Here is a 21,596-nt window from a genome sequence, read left to right on the forward strand (position 1 = left end):
CTCTACGATTCACACAGAAGCCAAAGCAACCGGAGTGACCCAGACGGTTCTGAGCAAGACCATCGGAAGCCTCGCTACGTGATCACTGCCGCACCCCGAGGCCACGGCAGGTGAGATGGCGTTGCACCGGGGGCCGGACAGAGACGAGCGTCAACAGAACCGAAGGAGCTCACAGACAGACCCACAGACACGGTCAACTGATTCTCAACAGAGATGCCGATCTGGTGGCCTTGCGTTACACTGGACATCCACGTGCATAAAAAAGTAACCTGGACCAGACCCCATGCCCCGCAGGGGAGGTCCCTCAGAGCAGATCACAGACCCAGCGTAAAGTGGAAAATGCTGCAACTTCCAGAAGAGTTTCTGTGGCTTTGCATTAGGCAATCATTTCTTACACGTGACACCAAAGCCCAGCCCATAAAGACAAAGTGACAAATGGCAGTTCATCAAAGCTCAGAGCGTCTCCTCCGTGATACACAAGGTTAGGAGAAGGAAAAGATATACCACAAACGGCGAGGAAATACAAGTTCCCTCTCTCCTGAAGGGCTTGTATCCAGAAGACGTAAAGAACCCCTGAGACTTGATCAGAAGGAAACAAATAACCCACGATGAGGAACAGACAGAAGACACGGCCCTTCACCAGAAAAGGGCGACAAGGACAGCTAAAGCCGGGACGCAATCCTGCTGCACACGTCCGAGTGGCTACAATTAAAAAAACAAACAAACCGTAACCACGGCAGAGCCGGCGAGGATGTGGAGCGGCGGGAACGCACGCCCGACACCGGCGGGGACGCAAAGTGGCGCAGCCACGTGGGAAGATGGGTGGGCGGCTCGTGGAGGTGACCCGGAACCTCCCGCCCAGGCTCTGAGCCAGGAGACGAGCGCTTACAGCCCCACGAAACGAGCTCGCACGTCTCAGCAGCGCAGCCGTCCACGCGTGCCCAGGCCCGAAGCAACGGACACCGGCAAGCCAGCGTCCATCGCCAGTGAGGACGCGGCCAGGCGTGACGGGGCCCAGCTCCTGACGCGCCCAGGGACGCGCGGGGCTCCGAGAGGCCGCGTGCTGAGCGCAAAGGCGGGCGTGAAGGGGCTGGGGGATTCCACCTCTGTGACCTTCTGGAAAAGGCCAAACACCTGGACCAAAGACAGGCCCTGAGGGTGGGCGGGGTCCGGGGTGACAGGCGTGCTCACCGTCCCGCCCACTCTGAACCCCCTCGGACCCCTGGGCAGGCAGCGCCGCTGTCGGCAAGCTGAAGCCCCCTCCTCAGAGGCGGAGGGTGACCGTCAGGCCCCGGGCTCCACTGCCACCCGTGCGCCACACACACGAGGAGCCGTGCCAGCCCCGGCCCTGGGGCCGAGCAGCCACGGCAGGGGAGGAGGCAGGCGGGGAGGCTCTGGGCGGGACCGGGTGGGGGTCCGAGCCCGTCAGGGACGCAGGCATGAACGCCGGACCCCGACCCTCCTCTACCGCAAGGTTGCTTTCAAGCCTGAGCACCAAGGCCCTGGGGGAGACGCGCAGTCCCCGCCCCCCTCACCTGTCCACACCCGCCAGCCACGGGGGAGGAGGGGCGTCGTCGGCAGGCGCGCCCACTGAGCTACAACCACGCTCCCCGACGGGAAGCCCCACGAGGGGCTGCCCTGCCGGCTCCCCTGGCCACCCTTCCGCAGGGGTGGGCTCTGCGCCCCTCAAGCCGCTGCTGGTCCCACCCCCGAGGGCGAGAGAGCTCGGGAGATGGCACACGGGACCCCGGAGGACCGTGTGTGGAGCCGCGGAAGGGCCTGACTCAGCAGGAAGCTCTCCCGGGGCCAGGGCTGTGTGAGGCCGGGCGGTCGGGAGCGGGGTGAGCGCCCGGGGACAGGGCGGGGAGCTGCGGGCCCAGCCTCCACAGGTCCCTGCCCTCGGGGTGGGGCGGCGGCAGGTGGAGCGCAGCAGGCGTCTCTTGCCTGCGGGCTCCTCGGGCTGTGACACGGGGGGGGGGGGGGGTCCCCCGTCCCCCCAGCTGGCCATCCCCACGTCCCGGGCCCCCATCCCCCCACCTGCATCCCCGCGTCCCGGGCCCCCGTTCCCCCCAGCTGGCCGTCCCCGCGTCCCGGGCCCCCGTGTCCCCGCCGCGCCCTTACTCATCGTCCCAGGGCTCCCCCACGGCCTCCTCAGCCACCAGGATGTCGTACTCCTCGGCGGCGTACCTCTCCCAGTCGGACATCTCGGGGCCCTCGCTTTCGCTCTCCTGCAGGAAGCATGCGCGTCGTGTCACACGGGCTGGCGGGGGGGGGAGGGGGAGAGGACCCGGAGGTGCCCACGCGCCCCGCCCCCTGCTCACCCTGAACAGGGAGACCTGCTCTCCTGCGGGAAGCATGCACGTCATGTCACCCGGGGGGGCGGAGGGGGAGAAGACCCGGAGGTGCCCACGCGCCCCGCCCCCCGCTCACCCTGAACAGGGAGACCTGCTCTCTCTGCTCGTGGTCCAGGTACTTCTCGATGTTGAAGAAGGTGTCGAAGAAGACGCTGGCCAGCTTGCACTTCTTCAGGTCGTGAAGCGTGATCCTCCCTGCGGGCAGGGGCGGCACGTGAGCTCACGCGGCTCCCACGTGCGCCCAGGAGCCGCGTCCCCTCCGTGCGTGCGTAACGACGCGCCTCAGGACCCAGCGCCCCCCGCCGCGAGCCAGGCCACGGGTGTGGGCAGAAGCCCGGGGGAGGGGGAGGGCGGGAGACAGGGCCCGACGCAGTGAGGGCCGCGCGCGAGTCACCTGAGGGCGGGACCCGAGCTGCCCTGGACCCGCGGACACGGGTCAGGAGCCCCTAAGCCAGGGCAGGAAGGCCCAGGACACCGTGGCCCCCGGTGCCGACACCTGAGACCAGGGTGCAGGACACGGACGCATGACACCGACTGAGGCGGGTGGGTCCGGGCAGAGCCAGCCTCTGACCCTGGAAGGTGTCCTGGGCGCCCCTGGACGGACGCACCTGGTGGGCTCCCGGCTCCCACACCCACCAAACACACCCCAGGGACCCCAGCACAGGGCTGGACGAGGGGGAGCCGAGGGCGGGGGGCCCTCTGAAGTGCCCACACCGGGCGTCCTGGGCTTGGGCTCCCCACGTGGGCCGTGAAGCAGCACAGGCACCGGGCCATGGGGGTGTCCCTATCTCACGGGGGGAACCCGCCCCCCGGCATCACCTTCGCTCTGGGGCTTCACCAGGTCCAGCATCTGGCACAGGCAGTCCTCAAAGGGCAGGGCCTCGATGGCCATGCTGTCCAGCCGGCGGCACTGCTCCTCATAGAAGTACTCCAGCTCGTACACGGACAGCACCCCGTCCCCATCCAGGTCCATGCAGCGGAACCAGTACTCAATGCTGTGACACCGCGCCACGGTCAGCATGGCCGCCCAGCACGGACCCCAGCACCCGGGGACGCCTGCCCCAGTGCGAGCCCCGCCTGGGACAGATGTCACCACCCGGGGACCCCTCCCCCAGTGCGAGCCCCGCCTGGGACAGACGCCAGCACCCCGACCCCTCCCCCAGCGCGAGCCCCGCCTGGGACAGACGCCACCACCCGGGGACCCTCCCCCAGTGCGAGCCTTGCCTGTGTCTGACCTTGCCCAGGTGGATCACGGAGGGGGGGTGCCCTCGCTCGGGGGTGACCACCAGCCCCTGCTTCTAAGCGTTCTAGCAAGTGGAGCAGAGAGCAGCTGCCAGATACTCACCTGGTCGGGGTTTTCTTGTCTTCCTCGGAGATCAAGAACCAGACAAAGTCAGCGTAGCTTATTTTTCCTTCTTTCTGCACTTTTTTCCCTCTGGATTCAGGGCCAGAACCGAGAGACAAAGACTGCGTCAGGCAGCGGCGGCCTGAGGTGGGGTCCCCGCCCACCTCCCCCGGGGCGTGGGGAACCGTGCACCTGGCCCAGGTCTGCGCCCTTGGTTCCTCCTCGGGACAAGGCCTGAGAGACCACGTGACCCGGAGGAGGGTCCCTGGGGCCCAGCTGGGGCAGGAGCAGCCGCCGTGGTCACAGCCGCCTCACAGTCTCAGGGGCAGGGGCCTGTGTCCCCCGACTCACGACCTCGTGGCAAAGGTGTGTACGCTAGTCCCTAACTCACGACCTCATGCGACAATGGTGTGTCCCTTACATGTGACCTCATGTGAGTGGCATGTGTCCCCGACTCATGACCTCGTGTAACAAAGGTGTGTTCCCGACTTGTGACCTCGTGTGACAAAGGTGTGTATGTGTGTCCCTAACTCGCGACCTCATGCGACAATGGCGTGTCCCTTACATGTGACCTCATGTGAGTGGCACGTGTCCCCGACTCATGACCTCGTGTAACAAAGGTGTGTTCCCGACTTGTGACCTCGTGTGACAAAGGTGTGTGTGCGTGTCCCTAACTCGCGACCTCATGCGACAATGGTGTGTCCTTTACATGTGACCTCATGTGACTGGCACATGTCCCCAACTCATGACCTCGTGTAACAAAGATGTGTCCCCGACTTGTGACCTCGTGTGACAAAGGTGTGTACGCGTGTCCCTAACTCACGACCTCATGCGACAATGGCGTGTCCCTTACATGTGACCTCATGTGAGTGGCATGTGTCCCGGACTCGTGACCTCGTGTAACAAAGGTGTGTCCCCGACTCGTGACCTCGTGTGACAAAGGTGTGTACGCGTGTCCCTAACTCACGACCTGTGACGATGGCGTGTCCCTTACATGTGACCTGAGTGGCATGCGTCCCCGACTCGTGACCTCGTGTGACAAAGGTGTGTACACGTGTCCCTAACTCACGACCTCATGTGACGATGGCACACGCTCCCAGAGCACGGCCACCTCACATCAGGAGCGAATGAGTCAGACCCGGACGCGCGTGCGGAACGTCAGCCCAAACCCCGACGAGAGTGGCTGGGACGCACCGCGTCACGGCTCCGGAGAAGATCCTCTCGATCATCTTGGTGGATATGGCTGCAAAAGAGGAAGCCGGCCGTGAGCCCCGCACGCTGCTCCTGGCCCAGCGTCGCAGCTGTGCAGGTGGCCGGGCGGGCTCAGGTCTGAAGGCCGAGACCCCAGCCCGGTCAGGCGGAACCCTCGGGACCGAACCTCCTGCTCCCGGCCTCCCTCAGCGCTGCCCGGCGCGTTCCAGTCCCGGACCTGAGCCCAGAGCAAAGCAGAGTGAAGAGCTGGCCCAGGGGCCCCAAGACAGAGCGGGCGGTAAAGGCAGGACGCACACGTCCACCCTCTCGGAAGCTCTGCCTCCAAACACTCAGTTGTTGTGATCAGCACACAAATGCATCCAACCTGCCGGCAACTAAGAGGATGGAAGAGTGAAAGACACCAAATCAGTCGGCTGGGGATGCCATGATGAAGCACCGCAGACGGGGCGGCTTAAACGGCACACGTTATTTCTCCCCCAGTCCCGGAGGCTGCAGTCTGAGATCCCGGTGTGGGCAGGGCTGGTCCCTCCTGAGGCCTCTCTCCTGGGCGTGTAGACGGCCCTCTCCTCCCTGTGTCCTCACAGGGCTGTCCCTCTGTGTGTGTCTGGGTTCTGATCTCCTCTTCTTATAAGGACACCTGTCCTGTGGGATCAGGACCCAACCTAGTGATCTCATTTTACCTTCATCCCCTCTTTGAAGGTCTCATCTCCAAATACTGTCACATCCTGAGGTCCCGGGGGTCAGGGCTTCATCGTGTAAATTTTGGGGACACTTTTCAGCCCATACCCAAGATCTATAGCCACAAAAATGGGGAAATGACCAAGTGTCTTTTCCCCCAAGTCATCCGGCCTCACTGAAAGTCACCTCTAATGGGAAATGACCGGATGGTGTCAGAGGCTGAACAGTGTTTCTCAGAAAGACACGTCCACGTCCTGACTCCTGGGCTGCGAACGGGACCTCATGTGGAAACAGGGTCTCTGCAGATGTGATGCAGTGAAGGGTCTGAGATGAGGTGGCCTCCTGGAGGAGGGTGGCCCTACATCCAATGACAGGGTCCTTCTAAGAGACAGAAAAGGAGAGACCCAGATACAGAGGAGAAGCCCCGTGAAGACAGAGGCAGAGACGGGAGGGAGGCGGCCACAAGCCCAGGGACGCCTGGAGCCCCCAGAAGCTGGAAGAGGCGGGCAGGACCCTCCCCTGGAGCCTCTGGAGGGAGCGCGGCCCTGGGACACCTTGACCTCAGACGGCTGGTCCCCAGGACGGGGGAGGATGGATTTTAAGCCCCCGATTTGCGGTCATCCGAGACAGCCGCCTCAGGAAGCCCCTCCTGGATGACAGTCCTTCATAAATGCGTTGGTTTTGGACCTCTGGCCTCAGAACTAGGAGGATAATTTCCTGTTCTTTGAGGGTCCCTCCCCATCCCGCCATGACGACAGCCCCAGGGAACTGGACAGCTGTCTCAGACTCACTGCCACGACCGGCAATCTGAGACCAGAACCCACTCGTCCGTGGGACACGGGACAGGTCAGCTCTGCCCCTCTGCCCGTTCCTTCCCACGACGTAAGGAGGAGCCCTGCCGCCTCTCGTGCAGGACCTGGTAGGTTAGGAGGCGGCAGATGGAAGGAGAGGGACGCATCACGGCACTGACGTCCACAGCTGGGGGACTGTGCCCAAAGCCACCCAGTGTCCTGTGCTGGCCGCAAGACCACGGTCCCCACAGTCAGTCGTGTCTCCAGGACAGACGAGGCCACAACGCCACCAGCCCAGCCTGGTGACAAAGCCCCAACACCAGCCCCACGAGACGCCCTGACGTGAGACCTCGACGGGGTGGACACAGTGACACAGGGATGTGGGCACCAGGAGAGGGTCGTGGGGACAGGCGGGGACAGGTGACCCCCGATCTGGGGAACCACGTGCCGGCCACCACGGGTCTGCGCCTGGAGCTATTCCCGAGATCACAGAGGGAGTTGGGAGTTGAGACCAGGCGTCGAATTTAGGGACGGAGTTGAGAGAGACCCATGTCCGCTTAGGCGTCCACACGCCAGCGTCCACGGCACCCTCGCAAGGCCAGTCCAAGAGATATAGCAAGCAGACAGTGCCCCGGGGAGCTCACGTCCGGGCCCCGTCACCACAGACAAGACACACGCCCTGAGGATGCAGAAATTCGGTTGTGCGCGTGGGTACGTGAAATATCCGTTACACGAAAACGTGAAGTCTTAAGAAAATTGTTTCTAAAACTAAGAACCCACGGCGCACTTAAATTCTGGCCCACTCTGTGTACCCTGAAAATGTGATTTCTTGTCACGGGAGGTGGGAGGTGGTAATTTTCTCTCATCAAAGAAGCATTGACACTGGATTCCCCCCTGCTGCTCCTGAACTGTGAGAGGCCAGAGTGCAACTTCTCAGGCCTTTCTGTGGTGAGAAGGCACGGAAGCTCACAGTCAAACCCAGAAGCCAGAAGTACAACCTCTCAGAGAACCGCGTCTCCCCGCCGCCGCCGTCCCACCCGCCCCGGCCCCAGCGGCCCCGAGCTGGAATCTCGCCTCAGGACGGTGCCCAGAGCCGCCCACGCAGACAGGGCACCGTCCACTCCGCAGACAGGCCGCTCGAGGCCCCGACACAGAGCAGGAAGCCGCGGGAGGAGGGAGGGAGCGAGGGGAACGCTGCCGAGAGATACAGCATACGGGCACAGTTTGCTCAGCTATGGGAACAGGGGCTGGGGGCTCAGGGCGGCACCCAGACTGGCCCACGCCGGGGCTCATCAGGAGACCTGGCGTGAAATGACGGGTGGGGTGGCCCCGAAACACTTGAGCACAAACGGAGGGGAGGTGGGCGGGGAGAGTGGGGGGACGGACGGACGGACGCAGCCTGTGTGGGGCAGCCGCTACCTCTGCTCAGGACGGGGGCTCCACGCCCCCCAGAGAGCGCCTCCACCAACGGCAGGACCTGTGCGTCCCGGTCCCCGCGGGTCCCGTGCTGTCCCATGTCCGCCCCGACCCCCATCCGTCCTGTGCTGTGTCCCGTGTCTGCCCCATTCCCATGTGTCCCGTGTCTGTCCCGGTCCCCATATGTCCTGTGGTGTATTCTGTGTCCGCCCCGGTCCCCATGCATCCCGTGCCGTGTCCCGTGTCCGTCCCGGTCCCCGTGCGTCCCGTGCCGTGTCCCGTGTCCGCCCCGGTCCCCGTGAGTCCCGTGCCGTGTCCCGTGTCCGTCCCGGTCCCCGTGCGTCCCGTGCTGCGTCCCCGCCGCCCGCCGGCCGCGCCCTCACCGTGGTCGCTGTGCCGGGCCAGGTCCTGCGCGTCAATGAGCAGGTCGTGGTCTGTGTCCAGCTCCCAGAACTTGCAGTAGATGACGTAGAAGTGCTCGTAGGAGAAGAACTCGGTCAGCTGATTGATGTCCGCCTCGTCTTCCAGGAGCGCCACGTTCTGCCAGGACAGACCCAGAAGACCGCTGCCAGGCACCTCCGGCTGCAGCGTGGAGACGGGCCTCCCGCAGGTGGGACCCCCCCCCGCCCCGCCCCGCCCAGGAGTCTCATGTCTTGAGGGTGGAGGGTCAGCGCTGGTGGAGACCTGCTTGAGGGCTGGGAGCCCAGCACCCAGGTCGGGGCGCACCGGTCAGGGCCCCGAGACTGCAGCACGGAGCAGCCCAAGCACGTACGCTCTCGTGGCCGGGGGCTCCTGACGCGAGTGGGTCAGCCCCGCCCTTGTCGACACGCACAGGTCCACAGAACCCGGGTGCACCCGCTCCCCAGAGGGCGGGGCCGTGCCTCCGGGATGGACAAGGGGAGGAAGGGTACACGACGAATGGAAGAAGAAAAAGGGTTGGCGGGTGGATAAAGGAAAGGAAGGAAAATGAACGGATGATGGACGAGTCGGGGGACGAGGGACGGATGACGGTGGAGGGATGCAAGGTGGGTGGGGTAGTGATGACAGGTGGGCAGATGAATGGGGTGACCGCGGATACGCTGGGTACTGGGTGGAGGGATGCAAGGTGGGTGGGGTAACGATGACAGGTGGGCAGATGAATGGGGTGACCGCGGATAAGCTGGGTGCTGGGTGGAGGGGTGGAGGAATGGAGAATGGGAGGGTGGAGGGAGGCGGATGGAGAGTGGGTGGGTGGAGGGAGGGGGATGGAGGATGGGAGGGTGGAGGGAGGGGGATGGAGGATGGGAGGGTGGACAGAGGGATGATCTAGGGGTTGGTGTAGCGACGGGTTACTGGTGGGGGGGTGGAGGGATGAACGAGTGCGTGGGTAGATGAAGAAGGGGATGGTGGGTGGGGGATGGAGGCAGGAACAGGTGATAGCGTGCTGGAGGGATGGGTAACGGCTGGGTGGATGGACAAGGAGGTGGACGACGGGTGGGTGGACCGGGTGGGGGAAACAGGTGATGCGTCAGCCGATGGAAGAACGGGTGACAGGCTGGTGGGTGCAGGGAGAGACGACAGGTGGGCAGAGGGGTGGGTGGACCGACCGACAACGTGTATATGGATAAAGAATGGACTGTTGGTGTGTGGGCGGAGAAACGGATGACGCTGGGGAAGGGAAGGGAGAGAGGGAGGCTGGGCGGGGGTAATGACGACGGGTGGGCAGACGGGTGGGTGACCGCTGACAGGTTGGTGGAGGGATGGGGATCGCTGGGGGGCGGGCGGAGGGATGGGTGGATGGGTCGCGGTGGATGCCGAGAGGCTGGATGAGTGGGCGGGGGCATGCAGGAGGCCCCGTGTCCCCTCGGGCAGCCGCCACCCACCTGCAGGAACGTGCTCCTCCGGAGCTCCGCGCACGTGATCCTCCCGGACCAGGACCTGTTGACCGTGTAGAAGATCCTCTGTATGACCTGTAGGAAGAGGCCCGTCGGCTGAGCACCGGGACGCGGGGGGCTGGGGGCCCCACACGTGACTGTGCAGCAACCCCACGTGTGGTCCTGCAGGTACCCGGCCTGGGACCTCGCCTACGAGCTCCTGCCTGGCCTCACCAGGAGATCCGCACCCTGGGCCGCAGGGCCCCGTGTCGCCAGCAGAGGGCGACCGCCCCGCACGTCATCAGACGGTGGGGGGGAAGCAGTCCTGCCTCCAGCTGCAGGGAGGACACAGGTGGCAAGAGAGGCGGACCCGCTGCCACATGCAGGGGGATGTCCGGGTGAGATGGCCACACCTGAGCTGGGACGGCGTGGGCATGCAGTTCCTGTGTGGCTGGGAGTCTTTCTTACACTGCGGGTGGTTTGAAAAACTGCTCCCAATGCTTCCACGGACGCTCAACTGACCACTGAATGGAAAACGTTAAGACCAGAGAGTGACCCCTGCGCCCTGCACAGTGAGGCCCACCTTGGCCACGGGGCTTAGCTCTGCTCCCAGGTGGGGACGCCCCTCGCCTGTCCCGGGGCATCTGCTCACTTATCCTCATCTGAGACGTCCCCTCGCCTGTCCCTGTCACGGGCTGTCCCCTCACCTGTCCTCCTCCCGGGGCATCCCCTCCCCCGTCCCTGCTGTAGCCCGTCCCCTCCGCCCGGACGTGCCCTGCCTTGTCCTGTCTGCGCAAGGAGGCCGGGGCACGGGAACGGAGCTCCTGGCACCCAGCCCCGTTCACACGCAGCGCTCCCTGCCGCCACTGGAATAAGGCACGGCTCCGGGCACCGCTCCTCGACGACGACCCCTCAGGGCGACGTGGAGCGGTGAGGGGGCGGAGGGAGGCCTGTGGAACCGCGGGCACGCGGGCTTCCACGAGCGACGGCTCCATGCCACGCAACAAGTGTGCCATGGGGCCGCGGCGCTGCCCACCTCCACCCAGAGCCGGAGGGCCGTCCTCCCCAGGCGACCTCTGACCGGGGCAGGGGCGGGGGCTGGGCTGTGGAGTCCTCGTGTCCCCGGGCCAGGCCGGCACCCCGCCCGCCGCGCTCCAGGGCCAGGCCGGCACCCCGCCCGCCGCGCTCCAACTCGCTGGGCGTGCTGGCCTGGAGCCGAGGAGGACAGGCCCTCAGGCTGAGGGGCCCAGGCTGCCCAGAGAGGGAGACCGCTGGGTCTGTGGACGTCCCCTCGCCTGCCCCGACCTGTCCGAGCCCGGGGCACGCGGCCAGGACCACCCAGGCTCTCGCTGAGCGCGCCCAGCTGGGGCCCAGCTGGGACCCAGGTGGGACACACAGCCCACCCGTGCCCGAGCCCCACACCCGCTTCCTGGTGAGAAAGCGGGGCTGTGAAGGGCCACGGGTGCGGGGGCTGGGTGTCCGTTCCCTCACGGCAGGCCTGGAGCCCGGGCCTCAGGCGCCCACGGAAGCCACAGGGGCAGCGGACGTGCTCGTACTCACCGTGGTGATGTAGCGGGAGTGGAACTCCGACGCTTCCTTCAGGAATGCCAAGCCCGGGTGGGTGTTCACCACGTCCTGCACACGGGGGACGGGACACGGCCCTGGGATGTGCCGCCAGGCCCAGGGATAAGCGCGCACGTGTCCACCACCAACACCCAGGTTCACACATCCAGCCACAGAGCCGCTCACGCAGCGTCACCCCAGACACACGCTTATGTGAAATCACATCAAATTAAAGGATCACACAGAATCATCTGGGCCACGAGCTAAGGAAGCACGCCACCTGTCGCGGCCGAAGGTAACAACCTGACACGTATAAATGTATAAAAGACCACCGTGGAACTCCACCCCAGATTCTGAGAAAGAAAATTGGTGATATCCTCACTTAACAAAGCACTGCAGTCCCAGGAGCCCTTTAAGTCGCTTCCATTCAAATGGTTTGGTAACTTCAGTTACTCCGTGTTCACGTGGAACACGCGGGTAACCGGGGACCGCCTTCGATTCCCCTCTACAGGACGTAACAGAGAGCGCTAAACAAAACCGTGTTTACAGGAACCAGAACGGCGTCTGGAAATGCGCGTTCTGCAAACCGCGAGCGGCCTCTCGTGGGCGGCCCGGCGCCCGAAGGTGCGACTCCACGCTCCGCGGGCTCAGGTGTGCAGCTGTCTACACCGTCCTGACTCTCACGCAGGTCTGGAGGGACTGCACGGAGCCAGCTTCGGAGGAGCCCGCCTGCCCGCCCGCCAGCCCCCGGGGTGTAGACACCGGGGCGCGCCTGCGAGGAGGGGGCGGGGGCGAGGGCGTGTGCGGCAGGGAGGTGGGGACGGGAGGCGTGTGCGGCAGGGAGGCGGGGACGCACCTGCAAGAAGGGGATGAAGTCCTCCTGCGCCAGGGAGTTGCCGCCGGGGCTCACGAGCAGGTGGACGAACTTGGCCGCGTCATCGTGACAGCTCTGGAGCATCCTGGGCGACAGAGGGCACCCCAGCTGCACCCTGCGCGCGTCCACAGGCCCCTCCCCAGACTCCGGAGGACGGGCACAGATGGACGGGGCCCCCGCAAGGGACACGGCGGCCGTGCCGGGCACCCCCGGACATCCGTCTCCGTCCCTTACTGTCCCGGCCGCAGGAGCACCGGCCAGTGGAGGCAGAGGCACGGCCGGGCCACCACTCCCGCCCCGGCACTCACTTTCTCCACATGGCGACGAACTTGTGCACGGAGACGGAGCCCGTGCGCTCCCCGCCGGCGCCGCAGAAGAGCGGCCCCTTCCAGTAGAGCGGGCAGCCGCAGGCCTGCGGGCGGAGGGGAGGGGAGGGGACACAGGGTTAGCGCTGCCCGAGCCCCCGCAGCGGCCGGGAGCGCACCGCGTGCAGACAGCCCGACCGCGCAGCCCAGCGCCTGCGCCAGCGCCACGGGCCTCCGCGGGGAGGGGCAGCCTCTCCCAGCCGTCACTCCGGAGACGCCGAGGGCAACGGCGCTCCCGAGCACGCGGCACAGACCGCCTGCCGCAACTGGAGGCGGCACGTCGGCAGCTGTAGGGAGGCGACGAGCACGTGCCCAGCCCTGGACGTGCAGCACCTCCGATGACGCGTCGGGGCGGCGTAAGCGACAGAGGAGGTCAGGGGACACTCGGGGTGCGACAAGGACGAGGCTGTGACCCGGGCACATCTCAGGGGCCGAGGCGACCGCAGGGCTGGCGGCCACAGCTGTCAACGCAGGTGCTGACCGGGACACAGGCGGAAAACCCACACTCTGAGCTTCCCTCCCGAAAACGCAGAAGCAGCAGGGCGGAAACAACAAAGGCTGAGAGAAGAGAAAAAGAGAGCAGATACGCGACAGAGAGAGTCAACAAGGCCGAGTCAGCTCTTCGGAAAGCTTTTAAGCAAGCAATTACCCCTCAACAACACTCCTGGAGAAGAAGAAAAAGGAAACGCGCGCTCCCCACGTCAGCGGTCACTGCAGAGCCCGCCAGCGCTGGACAGACAGGCAGCTGACACTCCCAAAAACTGGAGGCCAGGAAACGCGACAACTGCAGGCAAACGGGCAGACCCCTTGACTAACAGACGTGTCCAACCACAACTGACAACGGACATCCAGACGGTTCTACATTTCAAGAGACCGAACCCGTGGCTTAAAGCCTTCCCGCTAAGAAAATCCCGGGCCCTGCTTTAGGGAAGAAATCACGTGGATGGTACCCACACTCTTCCAGAGAATGGAAACAAGGGACGTCTCCCAACTCCTGTTACGAGGCTGCACGTCCTGGACCCTGACACCTGTGAGGGGAGATCAGGCCCCCTCAGCTCCCAGGAACAGAGATGCCAACATCCCACACAAATCCAGGCCGGCAAATCGAATCCAGCAGTAAAAAAAAAAAAAAAAAATCACAGTGAAACAAACAACAGGCCAGGAAACTTAAGAACAGAAAGGAACACAGCACTGTAATCAGGAGCGTACACAGGAGCCCACGGCTCACATCTGCACGTGGGGACACGTGCCGGCCGGCTCTGCCCTGAGCTGGAACGGGACAGGCTCCACCAGCAGAGATGGAGGAGGGGACGCTCGGGGCAGAGACAAAGAGAAAACTCTGGTAATTCACAAATACGCGGCAGTAGGGAGAATTCCGAAAGGTTTACGAAATACCAGAATTACACTAAGTCCCCTACACACGAAAGAGTTCCATTCCGAGAGCACGTTCCAAAGTCCAGTTTGTCTGTAAGTCCAACAAAGTCAGCCTAGCTACCCAACTAACACAGTCGGCTGCATAGTACTGTACTGTAACAGATTTCTAATACTTTCCATGCAAATGATACATAAAAAACAAACACAAAAGATGAAGAAAACATTTTTACATTTTTACAGTACCTTGAAAAGTACAGTAGTCCAGTATAAAGCTGGCACACAGGGGCTGGCATCGAGTGAACAGGCAAGAAGAGTTACTGCCTGGAGGAGGGAGAGGAGGTGGGAGATGGTAGAACTGAAGGATCTCCGGCAGTAGGAGACGGAGGGCAAGCTGCAACGTCACTCGTGCCTGACGCTGACGGTAAGCACGTTCGCATCTCTAAAAGTTCGCAACTTGAAGGTGTGTACGTAGGGGACTTACTTGTAACAGAAAACCAGCAAAGCTGCGGGATCCCAGGACAATGTACAAAAATCAATTATATTTCCACACACTGGCGCCAAGCAATTAGAAAACAGAAAATGTAACAGTGCCATCTATGAAAAGCATAAAAGACACCAACCTACACGTAAACGTAACTGAAAGTGTGAGATCTCTATAAAGGGAACGAGAAAGCGTGGCTGCGAGAAATCAAAAAGCCCCCAAATGGAGGGACAGACCATACAGATTCCTGGACTGGACACTTAATGCTGTTGACACATTTTTGACTGGAGACATTATTACAGGTACAGGCGTTAGTTTCTGCAAAAATCCCCCAGTCAATAATGTGTTAAAATGTCAACTGTTCCCCAGACGACCCACAGATTCAATGCAAAGCCAATGCACACCCAGCAAGGTGTGTTTTGCAGAAATCAACCAGCTCATTCAAAGCCCACATGCAAACGCACACGACTGTCAAGCTTTCCGTGCAGTCACAGCACTGAGGCTGTGCATCAGGGCAAAGAGGAAGGGACCACTTTAGGGACAGACCCCTGAGCTGGTGCCACCCACCAACTCAGCACACAGACAAAGCTGGCGGCAGCTCAGAGGGAACGATCGTCTCTAGTGAGAGCCCAGCTGGTCGGCGGGGCAACTCTACAAAACCATGAGGAGGGACGGATCCCAGCCCCAAGCGTGGACGGTGAAACTCCAGAATGAAATGTAGGAGATCGTCCCGATGCTGGAGAAGCAAAGGTTCCCTAAACGTGACTCAAACACCAAAACTCTGAAAGAGAAGGTGGGTGGACTGAACCGCTTCCCCACCAGAACTCTGGGGCAGACGTCGCCGAGGGCACAAAAACAAGCCGCAGACCAGGAAAACGTTCGCAGGGCATTATCCTGACAACGGGGTCACACACAGACTTCAAACTAAGGCAAAGGTGCAGGAAAAAAGGCCAAGGGCCCAAGAGAGCGACAGGCCCTGCAGGGAGAAGGTGTGAACACGGCCGGACTCCGGAGGGAGAGGCAGAGGAAAGGCGCAAACTGGGTCCCCACAGAAGCCCACACGGGCGACGGCGCTCACAGGACCCGCGTCACGGGCATCGCCCGCGGGTCGGGGAGGTGGCGGCGGAGCTGCCGGCAGATGGTCTGGCAGGACCCGAGCACCGGCCACGCACGCCCGCGGCCAGGGGCCGCCCCGGGGGAGACAGCCGGAGCCCGCTCCTGCCCACGCCGCCAGGCCCAGAGCGCGCCGGCGCCTTATCCTCGGCGCCCCGGGAGGGAGCAGCCCAGCTGCGCGGGAGCCGTGCGTCTGGACGCTCTGTGGCTTCGCGCACACGCTGGGGAGGGGACCACGGGGCGAGGCTCGGGCACAGTGCGGGCTGAAAGGCCTCTGCTCCGCGCAGGTGGGCGCGCGGCCTGGGGCGATGGGCAGCGGAGGCCTCCTGACAGGGATGCTGGCGCCAGGGCCCCGACGGGGCTGTGTGAGCCGGGGCACGGGGGGCACTGGCCGCTTCCCGGGGCGGGAGGGCGCAGGCGGCAGGGACCGGGGAGCCAGGGGCCTCGGGCATCCCTCCTGGAGCGCTCGCGCGGGCACGTGACAGCTCGCTGGACGGACTCGGGCGACGGCACCGTCCCGTCCCACGGCCGTGCGTCTGTCCACCGCACGGCAGGAGCTGTGCCCTTGCCCGTGGGGTGACGCCTGCTTTCACGTCCCAGAACGAGCGGTGCCTGCATTTCCAAGCCCACCCACCCCACAGGCAGCTGGAGAGTCCATCCTAACGCTTTCACCGTGACCTCCGTCCACTACCTCTCAGGACCGTCTGCAAACATTCTAAGGGAACAGGAAACACCAACTCTGAAATCCAGAGGTACGAAGAAATGTGTTTAAAAATATGGTAAAACGCCACCCTGAAGGGAAGAACACACGACATGGTAAGGTTTTACAGGTCTGTAACTTTCACCTAGCGTACGTGACGGGAGACCCGGGCACACGCCGAGGCCCGCGTCACCCCGTCAGGAGCAGCCCCGCGGTGACCCCGATCCCCTCCCTCACGCCCCTCACGGCACCCCCCGACGCCCGCGCACACACAGAGCTCCCCGTCCGTCCACACAGCCTGTCCCGAACACGGCAGCATCTGGCTGGGGCCTGGGGTCTGGCTTGGCTCCCGTGGCACAGGGCATCTGACACCCACCTGAGCAGGACTCCGCGTGTGGACCATCAGCAGGTGCAGGCTGGCCTTTGCCCGGCTCCCCCCCCACGGGGCTCCTGACCACGTGGGGTCCCCTAAGGGAGGGATTCCCAGAGCATCTGCGCTCCCACCACGAACCAGTGCCAGGAGCGGCTTCTGTGCTGATATTTGGCCTCTGCCCCCAGGTCCGGACACAGAGCCCCGAAGTCCCTTGGAATCTCCTGGGGGGACAGGAGCCTGTTTCTTCGTGGATGGGGCTGTCCTTAAAGAGCCCACGCCACGGTTACTGAGCTGGAACTTTCAGCGCCCCGGCATTCTCTGCAGAGGGCGAAGGCAGAGGTGGAGAGAAACCTCGATCATGCCCACGGGATGAAGCCTCTGAAACAGCCCCTAAAGGAGTGGGTTCAGGGGCCTTCCAAGCTAGGGAACAAATCCGCCGTACCAGGACGGAGATGCACCCCAACTCCACGCGGACAGACTGCTGCACTGGGGAGCCCCCGACGCCGCACCCTGATGCCTCTTCTCCAGGCTGCTCACCGGTACCCCTCAGCATACCCTTTATAAGGAACCCTTTATAACGAACTGGTGTTTCCCTGAGTCCTGTGGGCTGCCGAGCAAACTGCGGAACTGCGGAATAGACGTGATCGTCTATGAGAAACCCCTAAGGAACCTGAAAAAGTGATCTGATGGGCATGTGTCGTCCAAAGCCAACACACAAAAACCAACAGCAGGGGGGTCATGAGGGGGGTCGTGGGAAGCCCCGGAATCCAGAGCCGGTCAGACGGACACACAGGTGACAGCCTGGGACGCGGGCCTGGCGTGTGAAATGGGTGTGGCCCCATGGGCTCAGCACCCGCCGTGCTAACTCCAGGCAGCAGGGCTCAGAACGGGAAGAACTGCAGGACGCCCAGATCAAAGCCCACACGTGTGCCGACAGGGGCCCCCCTGCGCAGGGAAGGGAAGCAGAGACTGCCCTTTTCACAGACCAGCCGTTTGCCCCTTTCTGTGTTCAGAGGAGCGGGTCCACTGACCTCGGGCACGCAGGCTCCCGAGAAGCACGTCTCCGGCAAGAACAAGGGCCGTGTCGCGATGACGAGAGAGAAGGAGGGGTGTGAGGACGGAGCTGATCTGGGGACAGGAGGTCCTCACACGACACAGCCGCCCACAGAGGCACAAAGGCCGTGGCCCCCGGCCCGCAGCTCCCCGAGGAAAGCCCGCAGTCACTCACCGTCGGGAGCCGCACCCTCTCCCGCAACTGACGGAACAGGCAGAAGCTGCCGAAACGCCGGGGCCCGGACACGCTCGGAACCCAGGGAGCAAACCGACGCTCAGGGCTGGACGACCTTCACGTGCGCGTTTACCAAGACGACCACCCTCAGCCCAGAAAACAAGTCTCAGCGCATCTGGAAGCACTGAGAGCAGACAGGGCACCCTGCCCACGCCAGAACTAAGCTGGAGCTCAGTAACCAAAACACGCCGAAACGAGCTGCAGGAGGTGAGCGTCAAGACGACAAAATTCTAAACAACGCGTCAGCCAAAGGAGACGTTTACAAGGCAAACACAAATGTAGTTTGCACTGAATGAGAAGGGAAAAAAAACACACAAAAAAACCCAAAAACCAACACATCAACAACGTTTGGGATGCCGGTCAAGCAGCGCTCGGAAGGAAGTTCACAGCATTAAGTGCTTCCGTGAGCAAAGCAGAAAGGCTGAGTGGACAGAGCTGCCTCGTTAAGAAACTGCAAGGAGAACAGTTAGCCCTAACGTGAGCAGAAGAGAGGAAACAATACAGACGGGAAATCAATGCGATAGGAAATCACTACAAAAAAGTTAGCAAAACTAAAAGCTAGTTCTCAGAAGAGATCAGGAAAATAAAAAACTTCTGGCCAAACCAACTGAGGATAAGGACAGAAGACACAAATGCCAACATCAGAAGTGGCAGAGGGACGTCAGTCAGTACAGACCCTAAACGTGTGGATTCTTATCAACAATGTGTGTCAATAAATTCACCAAGTCACAGGAGCTGGGCACACACTTGAAGGACGGGAACTACCCCATCAAACTCAATGTCCACAACCTTCCCAGGGAGAGAATGTCCAACCCCAAATGCTTCACTGTGAATTCTGCCAAACGTTTATCGTGAAACACCATCCCAGTTCTAAACACGCGGCTCAATAACCCAACCAATGCTGTGAGGCCAGGCCACCCTGCTGCCGAGCCAGAGAACTCACTGGACAACGCGTCTCCAGATGGGCGTCCTTCCGGAGCCTGGATTTGAACCCTAACAAGACACAAACAATCAGAACCCAAAAGCACGGAAGGAGGAAGAGACAGGATTTATGATGAAGTGGGATTCATCCAAAGACGCAAGACGGCTTGAGGGAAGAAGAAAAGCCACAGGAGCACTCAATACGTGCAGAAAAGCATATTTCAACACGCGTTCAAGATTTTACACAGTAAAAGGGCTCTCAGCAAACTAGGTTCCTCAACCTGATAAAGGACACAGGAGCAGCTGCAGCTCCCACGCTGCGTCTGCGGGGAGTGACGCGCCCCAAGGCTGGGGGGGCGAGGGCTATGGTGCTCCCATACCCCGAGTCAACGTCCTCACGGAGGCCCAGCCAGCACAGCGAACAGGGCAGGAAAGAGGATACAAGACCCGCAGATTACGGAGCAAACGGGGACACTCTCTTCATGTGCAGAGGGCGTGATCGTCTACTGGAAACTCCTAAGGAACCTGAAAAAGTGATCTTATGTGTCGTCCAAAGCCAACACACAAAAACCAACAGCAGTTCTGCACACTTCAAGGAACAGCCATGAACTGAAGCAAAATAACGCTACTGACAGTATCGTCAAAGACATGAAACACTGGGTTATGCCCAAGTATTCATACGTTTGAGGAAAGACCAACATGACAAAACGGTACTGAGAGAAATTAATGATGACTTAGAGTCTGAGAAATGCCGGGGTCATAACCCGGCAGACTCGATGTTGGAAAGGCGTGGACTGTCCCCAAATTCACCTACACACTCAAACGATCACAACCCGAATCCCAGCAGGCTTCTTTCCCCAGCAGGCGTGGGGACGGTGATTCTGCAGTTCACGTGGGAATGCAGAGACACCAGAGCAGTCGCAGCACTTGAGAATCAGAGAGAAGCAGGAAAATCAGCACTGCCGGACGTGAACACAGCAGTGAAGCTACAGCAGCGGGGCCAGTGCTGTCCTGCTGTGACAGACGGCCCGTCACCAACACCCAAGAGCGTCCAGGGACAGACTCGCGTACGGCAATTCCCGTCGGAAGAAGGTGCCAAGGCAAGTCAGCGGGCGGACGGGGTGCCCAGCGAGCGGGTCTGGGGCCACTGGACACCGTGTGCAGAGACGCACCTTCCCTCCTACCCCACATGCGCCAATACCCAGCTCAGAGTGGAGCACAGACCTGAAGGGAAGAGTTACCCGAATCGGCCTTTAGAAGAAAACACATGAGAAAAATCCTACTGGCCTCGGATTTGCCAACACTTCCCATCAAGGATACAAATGCATAAACCAAGTGGGGAAAAAATCTGAAAACTGGACACAATCAAAATGAAAAACGTTTGCAATTCCAAACACTGTTACGAGAGCAGAAAGACAAGAGAACATTGGGAGAAAACGTCTGCTACACAGTACCTCTGACAAAGGACTTGTACCTAGAATGTATGCAAAGCACATATAACTCAACAGTAAGAAAACACCAGATTTTTAAACGGGCAAATGATCTACCTGAACAGGCATGTCATGAAAGAAGACATACAATGATAAATGGGCACACTTAAAAGATGCTCGCTCAGTACTGATAGTCATTAGAAATGTGCAAATTAAAACAAGCTGTCTCCATATACCCAGTAGGATAGAGCTATGGTCTGAATGTCCGTGTCCCCACCCCACCCCGCAAAGGTCTTATGTTGAAACTTAATCCCCGAGGTGATGGTGTTAGGAGGTGGAGCCTTTGGGAGGTGATGAGGTCATGAACGGGATTAGTGTCCTTACAAAAGGGACTCCAGAGAGCTCCCTCACCCCTTCTTCCGCGTGAGGGCACAGCAAGAAACTTCTGTGCCCCAGAGGACGGCCCTCACCAGAACCAGCCCTGCTGACACCCTGATCTCGGACGTCCAGCCTCCAGAACTATGAGAAGTAAACTCCTGTTTTATAAGCCACCCAGTCTGCAGGATTGGTACATCAGCCTGAACCAAGACAAACGGCTACAATTAAAGGGAGAGAAGAGCAAGTGTGCTGAGGGTGTGGAGCGACGGGACCCACACGTGCTGGTGGGGACGCAAATGGCGCAGCTGCCGTGGAAATCAGCGGGGTGGTCCCTCCGTACGTCAAACGCAGAATCACCACATGACCCAGCAATTCCACTCCTAGGTGTGTGTACACACACCCACACCACCGCCCACCGCCCCCCCCAGCCGAAAGAACTGAAAACGGGGCCTCACACAAACACTCGTACTCAAGTGTTCACAGGAGCACTGCTCGCGACAGCCGAAAGGTGGAAACCACCCAAACGCCCAGCTACGGGTGACTGAATAAGCAGAACGGGGCGCAAGCACCCAATGGAACATGGCCCAGCCGTGGATAGGAGAGAAGCTCTGACACAGGCCACCACGCGCATGGACCTCGAGGACGTGATGCCAAGTACAGGAAAGACGTCAGACACAGGACAGTTAGTCCTGGTTCCACTCACGTGAAATATTTAGAGCAGGCAAATCCAGAGACAAGAAGCAGATGAGCGGTGTCAGGGGCTGGGGGAGGGGGAGTGCAGCGACTGCCAAGGGGCCCAGAGCTTCTTTTGGGGTTAGGAGAATGTTCCGGAACTAGACAGTGGTAAGGGTCGTGCAACACTGTGTGTGTAGTAAGGCCTCTAAATTTTAGATTTTAGAATGGCTAACGTGCTGATAGATTTTTATGTGAATTTTACCACAATTAAAAAAATAAGTACCTACTGTGTGATTCTATTTACATGAAGTTCTAGGAAACTCTAACTGATCCACAGTGACAGAAAGTAGACCAGTGGGGGCCTGGGGCTGGGCCAGGATGGACTGGAAAGGAGCCAAGTTGGGGGGAGGCT

The 21,596-nt window shown here is 61.3% G+C and overlaps 1 protein-coding gene across 4 annotated transcripts in view; it reads right to left on the reverse strand.

The window, feature by feature from the left end:
* Positions 1-21,596, reverse strand: part of LOC309652444 (serine/threonine-protein phosphatase 2A regulatory subunit B'' subunit beta-like) — a 65,005-nt gene that overhangs the window by 2,017 nt on the left and 41,392 nt on the right. For 3 of the 4 annotated variants that reach the window (XM_082446236.1, XM_082446239.1, XM_082446238.1), the window contains 10 exons: positions 12,395-12,498; positions 12,069-12,171; positions 11,210-11,284; positions 9,659-9,745; positions 8,180-8,336; positions 4,894-4,942; positions 3,700-3,789; positions 3,174-3,349; positions 2,431-2,549; positions 2,122-2,228 (listed from right to left, as the gene is read on the reverse strand). In XM_082446236.1, the coding sequence (XP_082302362.1) occupies positions 2,122-2,228; positions 2,431-2,549; positions 3,174-3,349; positions 3,700-3,789; positions 4,894-4,942; positions 8,180-8,336; positions 9,659-9,745; positions 11,210-11,284; positions 12,069-12,171; positions 12,395-12,498 (1,067 nt within the window). The remainder of the gene's footprint in view (positions 1-2,121; positions 2,229-2,430; positions 2,550-3,173; positions 3,350-3,699; positions 3,790-4,893; positions 4,943-8,179; positions 8,337-9,658; positions 9,746-11,209; positions 11,285-12,068; positions 12,172-12,394; positions 12,499-21,596) is intronic. The other variant, XM_082446237.1, reaches the window with a different exon arrangement.

The sequence above is a fragment of the Balaenoptera physalus genome, assembly GCF_965194825.1.
Source record: "Balaenoptera physalus genome assembly, chromosome: X".
Classification (NCBI taxonomy): Eukaryota; Metazoa; Chordata; class Mammalia; order Artiodactyla; family Balaenopteridae; genus Balaenoptera; species Balaenoptera physalus.